This window comes from Vanacampus margaritifer, chromosome 20, assembly GCF_051991255.1.
Source record: "Vanacampus margaritifer isolate UIUO_Vmar chromosome 20, RoL_Vmar_1.0, whole genome shotgun sequence".
NCBI classification, from domain to species: Eukaryota; Metazoa; Chordata; class Actinopteri; order Syngnathiformes; family Syngnathidae; genus Vanacampus; species Vanacampus margaritifer.
In genome coordinates, this window is record NC_135451.1 from 2,337,501 (window position 1) to 2,352,279 (window position 14,779).

General features: G+C 38.0%; 1 protein-coding gene across 2 annotated transcripts in view; it reads left to right on the plus strand.

Annotated features, from left to right (window-relative positions):
• dcaf11 (ddb1 and cul4 associated factor 11) overlaps nt 1-14,779 on the plus strand; it is a 29,540-nt gene that overhangs the window by 2,070 nt on the left and 12,691 nt on the right. The window contains exons 1-10 of one of the 2 annotated variants that reach the window (XM_077555022.1): nt 3,261-3,435; nt 4,858-5,080; nt 6,720-6,847; nt 6,917-7,035; nt 9,181-9,245; nt 9,587-9,687; nt 9,892-10,038; nt 11,839-11,893; nt 12,292-12,360; nt 12,549-12,606. In XM_077555022.1, the coding sequence (XP_077411148.1) occupies nt 4,872-5,080; nt 6,720-6,847; nt 6,917-7,035; nt 9,181-9,245; nt 9,587-9,687; nt 9,892-10,038; nt 11,839-11,893; nt 12,292-12,360; nt 12,549-12,606 (951 nt within the window). In that variant the 5' untranslated portion in view covers nt 3,261-3,435; nt 4,858-4,871. Of the gene's footprint in view, nt 1-3,260; nt 3,436-4,857; nt 5,081-6,719; nt 6,848-6,916; nt 7,036-9,180; nt 9,246-9,586; nt 9,688-9,891; nt 10,039-11,838; nt 11,894-12,291; nt 12,361-12,548; nt 12,607-14,779 lie in introns of those variants that run through there. The other variant, XM_077555023.1, reaches the window with a different exon arrangement.

Sequence of the window (14,779 nt, forward strand, 5' to 3'; positions counted from 1 at the left end):
CCAATCACAATTTTGACGGGGGGAAAAATTGGAATTAGATTGTTTTTCAAAATCGTTCAGCCCTACTACATTAGAAGTAAGCCAATACATTATTTATCGTTAATAATATCGTTTATTTTTGTTTATTGTTGTTCATTGGAAAATAACGCAGGAAAATCAAATTTTACAAAATACGTTATTGTAATCCTACTGCCCCTCTTCCGGAATGATTACATTTTTATGCACAAAAAAATACTACATTTCCCACATTGTGGAAGCATTGCTTGCACTGGAGCATAACATTTCATTTTTACGAAATATTAATTATAAAATGTTTAAAATATATTGCCTGGGCAAACAAATTATTAAAATACTGTGTCTGGGCAAACAAAATACGCAAATCATGAGAACACATTATATTGGCAACAGTCACAACACTACTGAAACTGAAAAATACGTAACACCAGCAGTGTTACAACATGGAATTAGGCAAGGCAACTAATTGCCCTAGGGCCATGAATGAGGCCCTATGACACTTTTAAACAGTGCAGCGACAACGTGTGGCAGTCAGCAGTACCATCACCCTTACTACCTGTGCTGCCAGCCGGGCCCCACCTCTGACGGCTGATTACGTTGAGATCAACAACACAACTCTAAAGACTAGAGCCATTGCAATAACACGTTACTCGTCTGACAACTCTCTAATGGGGTCCCCTACTTTCAGGCTTATTCTTCTTCTAAAAAGTGAACTTAATTATCAGGGCAGGCACCAAAAAAAAAGGGGGAGGGGGGTGCGTGCGTGTGTGCGCGTAGGGGTGAATGTGAGGCTTCAATTGTAAAGCGCTTTGGGCACCATTTAGTGTAGTTAAAACCGCTTTATAAAAAGCAGTCCATTTACCATTGCTGCACGTTATGGCTCGCAATAGAACTTGAGACAAAACAATATTATCTGAATATGGATCCATGTTGCAAGAAGTTAGCTTGTGTTGCTGCTGCTGATTTCTCCCATTGACAGAATAATGCATTTGTTATCCAATGCTAAAATTGGTAACAACCTGAGCAAGTGTGTCATCAGGCTACTAATTATGCATTTGGAATGACAGATATAGTACTGTTATATATCTCATTTATTTTTTGTGTGGTAACTTGGAGGCTAAATGTGCATTGAACAAAATGTTAACATAAAGCATTGAAGTTATTACTGGCTGTTCATCAATTATTCCATGCGGAGCTCAATGTTTTAATGGACTCATTGCACAACTCCAATACTTCCTGAACTCAATTACCACTCCTTAATTTCCTGTCTTTCATGAGTGGACAAATTGATTAATCCAGGTGTGCCTGACCTCAGTAACCACGACAACAATGGCCAGACACACCTGGATTAATCAGTTTGTCCACCATGAAAGACAGGAAACAAACGAGTGGTGTTAAATTCAGGAAGTAGTCGAGCTCTGCAAAGAGTCCATTGGTATGCACAAATGTTCACTTGTATCAACAAAATAAGATAATCTTTTATGTTTTCTTAACACCTATTTAAAGGCTTTCTATTCTATTTTATCCACTCTTTGTGGTTGATTTGTGGCTTGTAAACAGTTGAGCGTCCTAAAAAAATGTGCAAGACTATGTCCACGCAAACCTGCATGTACGGTGAAACAGTGAAGGCCTCATTAAATCAGATATGGATGCTTTACTAGGTTGCTTCGACACTTGGATAACTAGAAAAATTAGAAAGGTAATAAGTAATTTATTGAGTATTTTTTCTCTGTCTTTTTTGCCTTTAATTGACATGCCAACTTGATGTCTTTCCAGCTGAAAGTGAGTAAATTTTTTGAGAGTTTGGTGCTGTTATTACTGTATGCATTAACCTAGCAATCGGAACATGAAAATGGTGCCTTCAGTGTGTCCACTGCGAGACGAGTTACTGAATAAAACTTTTATTTTTATTTTTTTTACCATTACAGTGTCCACTTAACCATCAAGCTGTGCGTGCGCCGGATAATCCTTCTTACCTAGGGACCCCAGGTCTAGAAACACCCCTGCATAACACCCCACTGCACACACACTGGTGGTGCATTCAAAATTTTGCTCTAACACACTAACACCATTCTTGAGGAGAGTGCGTGTGTTCCAAGAGGCAGAGTGCAATCCTATGTTCTAAACCAGAGGTGGGCATCAAGGGCCGGAGTCCTGCAGGTTTTGCATGTTGCCCTTCTCCAACACAGCTGATATATGATCAGCTCATCAGCAAGCTCTGCATAAGCCTGATAACGATACTGTTGATTGGAATCAGCTTGTGTTGAAATTGAGAAACCTCCAAAACCTGCAGGACTCCGGCCCTCGAGGACCGAGATTGCCCACCTCTGTTCTAAACCATTAAGACTCAAACGCCGGTCCTCGGGGGCGCTGGTCCTGCATGTTTTACATATACACCTGATTCGACTGATCAGCACTGCTGATGTGCTGATCATTGAATCAGGAATGAATTTGAATCAGCATGAGCTTGCTGATGTGCTGATCATTTGAATCAGGTGTGTTGGAGGAGGGAAACCTCTGAAACATGAAGGGCTGGGGCCCTCGAGGATTGGAGTTTGAGACATAGATCAACAAGCATTCACACTCACATTTATACCTTTTTGACTGTGGCCATAATTTAGGTCCTTGACAGGCCCGATCCTGCATATTTTAGACGTTTCCCTTCTCCAACATGCCTGATTCAAATGACCCGCTGAACTCCAACATGGCTGGCTTTCAAATTTGTTTAGCACTTTTGTCAATATCAACTAGGCAAATGAATGTCATAAAAAAATACATACTGTAATGCCGTTGTGGTCAAAGATGACAGTTGCAGATGCACTTCACTTCTTTCCTATGAGCAGTAACAGAATCCAGACTCATTCCAGAGCTGTGCCGGCTATAACTCACGCCTAGTCACTCCACATGCAGACTCACACACTCTTGACTAACTTGAACCAACAGTCAAGATGAAAATGCCTCGTTGCTCTTTCATGTTTGCATGCTCTCACAACCGCTAATCATAAGACCCGCCCCTAACAGCCCATGTTACATATTATTACACTGACCTTTTAAATTAAGCCCCCCCCCCCCCCCCTTCCGAGAGGTCGACTCTAAAATAAAATAAATAAACAAACAAACTTCGGCAGATGCTATATTATATTATATTGTGTTGTGTTGTGTTGTATTCATTACATTACTGTTTTGTAGCTAGCTAAACCTGGAACCTCACAGCTCTGCTGGTCACGTGACGGCGAAGGGGCAGAGGTACACTTTTGTAAACAACATGGCGTATTACCGACTGGCCGACAGATGAAGTGCTGTGCTGCCAATCTTGGGATTTTTCATTATCGGCCGTTTTATGTGTGTGCTCAACCGAAGTAACACAACGGGGCTAGCGACCACAGAGCGGTGTCAAGGAGACCGTTTGACAACCAAACGGTAACGTTGACGTCAAAGTCGTTAGAATTGGGGCTAGCTTACCCGAATATCAGCTCATGTAGCATGAGCACGAGAACCAAATAGTGCAAATGCTGCTTCCTGGTTTAATGTTTTCGAAACATATTAAATTAAGAGATGACTGCGACGAGTTAGCAGTTTCAAAACTACATAACTTCGTCGGTACTGAATTTAGCTATCTCTCTACTGGATTTAAATTGTTTACGTTTTGACATTGTTTTGTTATTTACAGCTATAGACATACAGTAAGTAGATCGTGTAGTACTTGTTATTTACAACCCAGGCTGTGGTCTTGGATCATTGCATTGTTTACCGCCTATTAGATTATTTACCCTTGTCCAGTGGTATTTGTTTTAATGGATAAAACTTAAAATAAATACACATATTAGCATCAAGTAAAGAAAAAAAAAGATCCCATTAGATTGTTAACCCTTACCCAGGTTGGTTATTTCATTTTTTCCTTAAAAAAAACAACAACAAAAAACAACCCCATTAGATTGTTTATCATTCAAGTCATGTTATTTAATTATTTTTTTTATGAAAAAATGGCTGCCATTACCATTAGATTGTTTCCACAAGCCTAGATGTATTTATTTATTTTGTTTTTTTGCAATTTAAAACTGATCACGTTAGATTGCTTATCCTTAGCCAGTCTTGAGTATTTTTATTTTGATAAAGATCAAATCAACTTATGGTACACTATTGGTACATTAAAGGAAGCTTCCTAATGTAAAGTACCACTACAGAAACATAGCAAACTAAGCTAAAATATAATTACAATAGTAGCTAGCTACATCTAATGCATCTAAGCTACTACAGTTCGGTGGAGACGCTTAAAAAAAATGTGGTCATTGTGAGGGCATTTTCATATCACGCTTTGTTTTCTTGGTGTTCACCATGGGACAGCACTCAAGGATGACTGTGTTCCGCTGCAAGTTTGCCATATTATAAAGTAGTTGCATAACAGCCTACTAGGACGTAATAGGGAGGCTTTTCCTGCTCGTTGGTCTATTTCTGTTATCACCTGGCTTCTGATGTCATAGCAACACAGCTCTCAGATTGGACGTTTTACAATTCAAGAGGGTGACATGCACCCACCTTGCACGACATTTTCTACTCGAGTCTCGAGCACTCATATTGCACACTCAGTGAATGGGCTGATGTGCATTACTAAGTGCAGTGTGAAAAGTTATTGACAGGTGCAGAAGAACACCATGGCATAGTTATGGGAATTCAGCTATGCAGACAACTACTACGAGCAACATTTTTCTGATCAATATATGCTAACAGTATAAAAATATTTACATTAAACAAATTTAAAGGTCAGTTGATCAAGTAAATATAGTTGAATGCCCATCACTACAGATGTCATGTTAATTAATCTCAGCTCTTTCTTCCGGCCAGGCACTCTTCAGTCTATGGGCTCTCAGTCCAGTTCTGGAATGTCTGGTGGAAGGGAATCTTCCAGTGGCAACCCAGTTGATCAGTCCGAACTAGAGGAGCAAAACCAGAACAGCAGCAGCAGCAGTAGCAGTAGTAGCAGCAGCAGCAGGCAGCAAGGAGAGACAGTGTCAGCATCAGAGGAGGACGTCGATTTAGCTGAAGTGCTGGCTTACCTACTGAGGAGGTGAATTTTGCAATGACCATATGAGCAACTTCCTTCAAGTTTTGGTCCGGTTTTAATGTAAATCTGATATCACCTGTATTGTAATTTTTAATCATCGTTGGATACTGCATGCAGATTTGTTATTGTTAGCATCAGGATTCATATTAACCAATCTTGACATGAGTGTTCCAGCTAATGAGTTTTTCAATTTATGTACAATTGCTTATTTATTTTTTTTAAATTGTTTTTTAAAATTGTTTTTGCTTTCTGTTGCAAGCCAAAGTTGGATTTAAAAGCAAGCTCCAGATATGTCGCCGCCCGAGAGGGATGAAGTAATTAACGGGATACTTAAATTTTTGTGTTAGTTTTTTTTCTTTACAGCAGTAAAAAAAATTAATAAATTATAAGCAATTTTAAAATGTTGTATTTTAATGCACATTCAGAAATGTAAGAAACAATTTAAAGCATTGGACTGAGCACTGCCGAACAAGCCTGGAAACCAGACTCATCACTGTAACTAGTGTTGTTCCTAAACTGATACTGGTATCGGGAGAGGCCCCGATACTGCATTAAAACAGTGGTAACGGTGAGTACTAACAAGTAACATGCCGGTACCATTCATTCTGATGCTAATATAGGACTTTGGATGCAGCATCTTGTGTCTTTCTCATGCACGACATTCACTGATGTGTGACATGCCGAGCTAAGATATCCTATTGGCCCTTGAATGCTCTGAACCAATGGCAGGACAGCTTTTTCATGTTGAGAAAAAAAACGTAGGAATCGGTATGGTATCGGCATCGGCCGATACTGCAAAGCTGGGTATCGGTATCGGGGGAAAAAAAAACGGTAACGGAACAACACTAGCTGTAACCAGCGGATGGGTTTGGTCGCTGCCGGCACTAAGTGCATTTCTGAGGCGGGGCAAACCTTACCAAATAGACAGTGAACAGATCCAATCAGCAAAGAGCGGATGTGACAACATAGAATAGAATATAAAATATAATATATGAAGTATGTGTGGAAGAGTAGTAAACACACATAGGTAGATATGAAATATATGTGAGTGACGAGTCCGTGAGTAAGCAGTAGTGGTGGACGGATACGGAGTAAATTCAACATGGCTACTCGAAGAGAGACAGCGGTGAATGATGTTGTTGTTGTGGTAAAAACTTGATTCGTGTGATGACGTCACCGTAAACTAGCTACTAGGATGTTTCAGTCCTGTGACTTTAACAGCAACAGTGAAAGACAGACGAATGAACAGGATGTCGTATTGCTTATTCGTCTGTGTCCTTATTCCATCCCATTTCAGCAGCAAACAATTTGCTGTGGAACTTTGGTAGTGGGATAAAATGTTCGATTGCTGTAGTTCAGGCCAGGGCTCTTCTGCGTTCTATATAAATGGAAATAAAAACAACAAAATATATATATCCCTAAATAAATAAATAAAAGTAAAAATAAATACAAAAATAAAAAACAAGATTCAAAAATGTATTTATTATTTATATATATTTTTTGTATTTCATTTTTTAATTCTATTTTTTATATACATTTTTATTTTCACTTTTATTTATTTATTTAGTCATGTATTTATTTTTAATTTTCGCAGTTTTTGTCCTACATACATTGTAACTCGAAAGTGTGTGTGTTTGTGCAGGGGCCAGGTCAGACTGGTCCATGGCAGCGGAGCCACAGGTCTGCAGCTGGTCCAGTCATACTCAGATTCCGATGAGGACAGCGATGGGGCCTGGGAGGGTCGGCTGGGCAACCGCTACAATCCGCCCGGTAACCTCTGAAAAAAGCATCTGTTAAACGTTCTGTCAGCAATTCTAAGTTGTATGCTACCTTGATTAGTGGACACCCAGCCTGACACACATGAGGTAGACCGCAGTGAGATCCGAACTCAGATCCTGCTGGCCACTGCTTCATCCAACCTGAAAGGCAAAACAAGTTTCACACACATGCTAACACAGGTGAGTCATGATGGTCAACCAGTGCTACTGTCATATCTTAAAAGTGGAGGAATCACAATTAATTAAATAGTCTAGAACTCATGCACCATCAAATTAATCCACAACTATTATGATCATTATTAATTATTTACAGCATTTTTTTTTTTTAAACTCTAAACTGTCCAAATCCTCTGATTTCAACCAGTATTTCAGCAGTATCATGGAAGCGGGGTGATTATCTTTTGTCTTTATTCAAAATAAGACATTTGAAAATATCTGCCTTTATATTGGCAGTTGTAAATTATATTTTTAAAATAATCTTTATTTGTAGCTGTAGTATGAATAGCCTGCAATTGAACTTGAATCTGCCTCAGAAGTGTAAACAGTATAAAAGAAGTAGCTCTTTGTATTTATCAATACCCAATAAGTGGCTCTCAGTTTCAAAAACGCTGGTGAGTCCATCATCACACCCACTCATGTTGAGATGAGTTGAGTGATTTAGCTTAATTGTTGTTTATTTGGTTTGTTTAGTAATTGAGCAATACCAAATGAATAACAATAATCGGTTAAAAAAACACAGTACCTGGAAAGGAAGAAATTTAGCAATAGACTTAATGCAACAGTAATTGTCGTCCGATTACCGTAGTCAATGGAAAAAATGATAGAATAATTGAGTCCTAAAATATTCAGCACTCCTATTTAAAAACTTTAACCTGTGTCTATTGCAAAGCGAGAAGGCTAGGCGGTAAAAATAAAATTTCTCATTATTTTTTATAATTTTAATAGATTTTTCCCCCCGTGTAACTAAAAGCAAATGACTGCCATTATTCAACCCAAATTTAGCTGTTTGTTTTTTCCCTTCTATTTCTGCCCATGGCAAGTGAGGTTTAATTTTTTCCATCTTTAACTTTCAACAACAGAAATTCTAAGTATATAGTTTATCATTTTTTGCCCAAAAATGAAAGTAAAAGCTTCTCTCTGAAAAAGTGTGCACGACTATTTTTTTTAATGACAGTATTCCGTTTTAATCCCTGTGCGATTTAATCCCTGTGTAAGCACGTTGTACCCGCTTGCAGTTTTGCTTTTCAATTTGTACATATGTCTCTCAAAATCCACATTTGACATGAAAACTGCAATGCGGGCCCGCTTATTTTGAGCCTTGCTTTCATCAGAACCTCTGATAAATTACTCATCAAGAAGTGCAGTCTGTAATAAATACATAGAGTGGCTTGTGAAATTATTTGGTCCCCCTTAAACTTTTTGACCATTTGACACATTTCAGATTTCTTACCAATATTAAAGTGGGATTTTTGTGTGAAGAATCAACACCGGGTGGGACACAATCATGAAGTGGAATGAAATTCATATGATATTTGAACTTTTTTAGAAATAAAAATGGAAAACTGGAACGTACGGTATTATTCGTCTCCTTTACAGTCAATGCAGCCAACTGTGTCCAGAAGTTCCTTGAGGATTTCTGAATAATACAATGTTGACCTAAATAACTCTATAACTGATGACAGAGTCCATCTGTGTGTAATCAATCTCAGTAGTAGTCTTGGAGGTCAGTTTAAAGCGCAAATAGCATCATGAAGACCAAGAAATGCACCAGGCAGGGCTGAGATAGTTGTGGAGAAATTTAAAGCAGGCTTAGGATATAGGAAGAGAGAGTTGATGGGAAGATGGATGGAGCCATGCTCTCCATCTACTACCTGAACTAAATTGCAAAGAAGAATGGGCAAAACATTTAGTCCTCTGGATGTGCAAAAAGGAAAAATACGTGGAGAGAAAAAGTTTGAAATATTGTATACATTTGTTTCTACTTAAGGATTGTGTCCCACTAGGTGTTGATTCGTCATAAAAAAATTATCAAATTTTATATCTTAATGTTTGAAGCCTAAAGTTCGGGGCTCATCCTTTCATGCAGTACTGTGCCTCAGGTCAAAAGTTTCCAATAAGTTGATAAATCATTGATTTTGCAATATATAAATGGGCAAAAGTTTTTGGGACTGCCCAGTAAGGTTAACTCTGTCATTGCCGTCCAGCAGGCTCCAGTTTCATTCGACATATGTAATGCACTAGCCTAAAAATGCATATTAGACACCTCACAGGTTGTCACGTATTAATTTATGAGTTTGTGTTTTTTGTTCTTGTTATCTTGATTAGAGAGTGCAAGGACGATGTAGAGGTTCAAGTTTTTCCCATGGAGAATGCAGTCGCATCCGCTCGCAGTAAGTTGCTCGTAAAAGCAGACAGAACACAGTGAACATTTGGAACTTCAATTTGGGATTTGTTTCATACCAGGAGGCTTCTCTTCATTGTTTTTTGTTTAAATAATTGTCTATTACTTATTTTTTGCATTCTTGAGCACAGTTTTGGTGGTTGAATGTTAGGCTTGGTTAATTTTTGACTTGTCAGAGAAGCCCACTGAAATTTAGGTATGAAAGATATTCTTCATTCCCATTCTAAATAGTGAACTATTCACAGTTCATATTTTTTTTGTAATCAGTGCAATGTATTTATAAAGGGAATAATGCTGTTATGTCATACATCCCTTATGTTTCCACCCTAGTTTCCTGCCAAACTATGTCTCTCAGAAGGCTACATACTACCACAAAGCCTTCTGTGGCGTCTACAGCGAGGATGGCAACATGTTTCTTTCTGCCTGCCAGGGTAAACTACCCCAAACAAAACTGAAACATAACAGTTGTTTGATCAAATAAATAGATTCTTAATGCAGTCTACTGTGTATGAGGTCTATTAACACCTGCATGCACCACCCGTTAACCTGAGATATTTAAATTCCCTCTGGCATTGCACACTGTAGTATGTGAAAAGTATGATTTGTTCCTTTTTAAGATTTTTTTTCTGCTTCAGATCAGAACATCCGCTTGTATGACACAAGCAGAGGGCGTTTTCTACTACGGCAAACTGTGAAGGCTCGAGATGTTGGTTGGAGTGTTCTGGATGTCTGCTTTACGCCGGACGCGCAGCACGTGCTCTACTCCAGCTGGTCAGACTACAGTAAGGAAAAGGCACAATTGAGGCTGAAACTTTATTTCCTCGAATAGTGGCTCAAGACAGCATGTAAAACAAATAAACATCTCACCTCAAATAGGTCTTGGTATGGTTTCTATAGCAACCATGTCATATAACAGTGGTTAAAAAAAAACAGGGCCTCTCCTGTCCCCTGCTGGCCTGTGCTCACACTGCGCTATAAGCAGTATTTATTTCAAGACAGTTTATTTCTGTTCTACAGGGTGGTTGTTATCATGAATTACTGGCAAAAAAGGAGCCGCCACATTCATCATGACACATACTAATAACGCATTTGTTTCATACATTTCTCCATGCAAAACTGAAGCAGGGACTTTCTATTTTAAAAGCTGGATTAGTCTCGTCTTGTGATTGGATGGCGATCAGCACAGAGTTTACATTACCACTCACCCGAAGTCGGCTCAGCTCACCCGCGACCCTCATGAGGGTAAATGGTATAGAACAGGTGTCTACAACCTGCGGCTCTGGAGCCACATATGGCTTCTTGGAGGCCTGGTGAGGAGTTCTGGGAATATGTGTAGCACTAGGTGACGGTTATTTTGAAAAAGATTTTAAAAAATACCTAAAATGTCCAAAAAGTGACCATAAAATATCCAATAAAGGAAGAGGGAAAGCAGAAAATTACCATAAAATGTCCATGAAATTACTACAAATGTCAGAGAATTGAATAAAAATAAAAGGCAGAAAAGAAAATGTTCAAAAAGTAACCTAAAATGTCCAAAAACAAAAGAAGGGCAGAAAATTAGCACATCAAATATTTTGGGAATGGCCAAAAAAGTCAGAAAATCTATTAACTCATTCACTGCCATTGACGGCTATAGACATCATAAATTCATTTTAACTATTTCTATTAGTTTAACATTTTTTTCCACTTTTGTTAACAACAGTATGAAAACCTAGAAAAAAAATTGGGGTTACATTTAGAACAGATATCAAATTTGTGATTAATTGTGAGTTAACTAGTAAAGTCATGCAATTAATTATGATTACAAATTTTAACTTTTTAATAATCTTTTTTTATACATATATATATATATATATATATATATATATATATATATATATATATATATAAAATAAAATAATTGTAATTATTTTTTTCACATTTTTAATAATCTTTTAAAAAAAAACATTTTAAAGAAAAGATTATTAAAAAATTTGGGGCGTCAGGCGATTACCATTTTTAATCATAATTAATCGCGTGACTTCACTAGTTACCTCACTATTAATCACAAATTTTATAAAAAAATCTAGGTTTATCATACTTTTGTTGACAAAAGTGGGAAAAATGTTAAACTAATAGAAATAGTTCAAATGAATGTTTGACATCTGTAGCCGTGCCAATGGCAGTGAATGAGTTAATACAACAAAAAGGCAGAAAATAAATTATTTAAAAAAGTAACTAGGAAGGTTGCTGACCCCTGGTATAGAAATTTGATGTATTATTTCTAGTGATTTATTTCTATTGCGCACATTGGTGGTTATAGTGAATTACTTGTAGGGGAATTTGGATGTACAGTAGGTATCAAGTTGTTTCAAGCACAGTTAATAATTCTCAGTTGACCAGTCAGCAGACAGCAGCTCTTCAAGCGCCATACTTAATAATTATTTGTTAAAATAAACACCTTGGCCTTAGTAAATACACACACTCGACACTATTTGAAGAAATAAAGTAAATAATTTGGACAAAAAAAAATCCAGATTTAAAACAACATATTTTGGATAATTATATTTTACAATTTGTGTGATATGTGTGTGTCCCCCCAGTTCATCTGTGCAGTATCGATGGGGACAGTGAAAATCACACTGCATTGGACCTCAAGTTAGTGTTTCCCCTCATAGTAACTTAAACATTTTCAAAGCAGGTAATTTGCTACTCTTCACCAAACGGATCTACTCTTCGCTCCATTACCGTCTGGAAGAATGATGATGTCAAATCGGTAAAATTACCGAATGAACAATACTCCAGAAGAAAAAAAAGGAAGAATGATGATGTCTGATTTTGTCATTCTTTTTTTTTTTTTTTCTGACTCATTGTTTTGACATTTGTGTTTTTGTTAACCGCAGATGTGACTGGCCATAAGCCTCATGTACCGTTTAAAAATAGTATTGTTAAAAGATGCGATGCATCAACCTTTTTGTGTCTTGTGTAGTCAAGTGTTATTTCATTTAGCATCAACTAACCTGTTTGCATATATGATTTCTGTTCTTGTTCTGTAGTCCAGATGAGAGGCGGTTCTGTGTGTTCTCACTGGCTGCGTCCACAGATGGCAAAGAGATCCTGGGAGGGTAAGTGCAGTTTACTTTTCCGGGTAATACATTTTTTTGTCTTGTCGTCTTTTAATGTCTGTTTGTTCAATTGAGAAGCTCATGACACTCTCCTAAATAGAATTCCTGCTTTTTTAGCACAGGCTTCTGAATAGGCTGACGCATGACACGAGGTTGTTTAGTCTCTTCTTCTCCTCCTCTCCATTCAGAGCAAATGACGGCTGTCTTTATGTCTTTGACCTCGAGCAGAATAAAAGAACCCTGAAGGTGAGTGTTGGTGGGTCACATCCACGCTGTCTGTGCAGACTATAGGGATGTCCGATACCACTCTAAGTACTCAACTCTTGGGTCTTACACTGGTACCGCTGTTACTTTTGATCCATGAAATTTTAATCAAAACAAATGATAGATAATTTACCTCAATTTAACTCCACTTTAGTCATCCAGCACTTTAAAAACAACAATAGTGGCATACAAGTGTTGTACATAAAGTAAAAATCAGACATCTAAATTACAGGGCATAATAAAGTACTGCGCCAAGGTGCCGGATTTCCGGCTTAAGAGCCACCAGCGCAATGACAAATCCAGCAAACATACATTTACATGTGGGGAATATTGGACACGTCTTGCAAAACACCGCGAATGCAGAGAGAAGGCCAACTTCAAAATAAACCTTCCCATACCAAGTAATATGTGGAGCGCAATGCCAAGAAACGCTTTTATTTTGAAATTTTTCCCCTGTCGCGGCGCAACGGATGACTTGACTCGTCCTTCGGAACGTTGCAGTTGCGGTTGCCTGCTGTTCTTATTGCCGGCATATTGCGAGCAAAGTCAACAAAACAACTTCGTACAGAAATCACGTTCGATCGCCACTGTTGCCAGTGTTTCGGGCGTCTACAGTGTTAGCGTGCTAACGGTACTAACAGCTGTAGCTATCTGACTACTTTTCAAAGGTAGTCTAATCGACGGGCACACTTTGATGCTGACAGCCGGACACAGTTGCCGTTCCTAGAGATTAGTTTAATAAACCGTGCTCACTCAATTGTGCAGTAGACGGTCGGCAAAATCACAACTGTGGTTCTGACGTCTCTCTCACAGACCAAAAACTACTTAACTCGAAATTTCATTTCATACTAAGTGCTGTACATGGAGTAAAAATCAGTCATAGAATAAAGACAGGTAAAACAAAAATAACGCCAAATAAATTAATAATTATCTTAAGTGGGTAAATGAATAAGTCAATAAAATAACACAAGTAGGTAAGTAAATAAAATAAAATAAATTAATAACAAAATATAGCAGGCACCGCAAACCATTGAAACAATAATGAGTCTCATGCCGAGTCAAACGCCTAAGAACAAAGATGTGTTTTAAGAGTGAGTAGAGAGGGAGGTTGCCTAATATTTAACGGAAGGTCATTCCAAAATCCGTTGGGAGAGATTTCTCTAAAATCTTCCTAACTTTCTAGAGAGGAAAATAATGTGCTGATAACCCCTGGGCGTTATTTTATTTTGAAATGGCTTGGTCAGAACCAACAAAAAGCCAAAAAATGGTCAAATAACGCCCAGGGGTTAAGCACAATTTAAATTTAACTTAAAAAGATATTTTTTTTTAAAGTTGATTATCTAGAAATGAAAGTTGGTCGATCATTAGTAAGTGGAAATAGATTATTAATATCTCTTTACTCATAATTGTTCTTTCAACACGCAAAAAATATTCTTTTCATCCAAATACCTGATTATTCAATAGAATTTTCCATAGAATATTTGAAAACAGACGTATTCGATAGCTGCAGCACTAGAGGGGACTGCAACCCGCAATGCTATAGTGTACTTAATAAAAGAGATGACCTGACGCTTGGAGAGGACTGGCCATCGGAAATCTCATGAGTTTACCAAATGGCCAGTCCATCCACGGCGACGAATCGAATAGTAATGGGTTGATGTCGGTCGAACAACAAATCAGCACGTTGGACACTGCACCACCGCTCTCCGGAAAAAGTTCAGGCTCAGGAATATTTTTTACTTTAAGCCCTGCAATTAAAGCAACAAATTAATTACATAAAGACAGTAAATAAATGCAATAAAACACCAAAACAATTCCAAGTCTCATGCTGAGTCTAAAGCCAAGGAATAAAAACGTGTTTTGTTTCAAGTTTTACAAATGGGTAGAGTGGGAGCTTGCCTAACATTTAACAGAAGGTCATTACAAAGAGAAGGACCATCAACGGAAAGAGCTCCGTCCCCTCTGAGCCTCCGCTTAGTCATAGGAACTTCCCTCCAGCAGCATCTGTTCCGCTGTCCTGAGGAACCGTACAGGTGGGTGGAGGAGTCCACAGAGGTAAACTGGTGTGAAACCATTTAAAGATGTTAAAACAAATAAAATAATCTTAAAATGAACTCTAAAGTGAACAGGGAGCCAGTGAATAGAGGCCAGTATT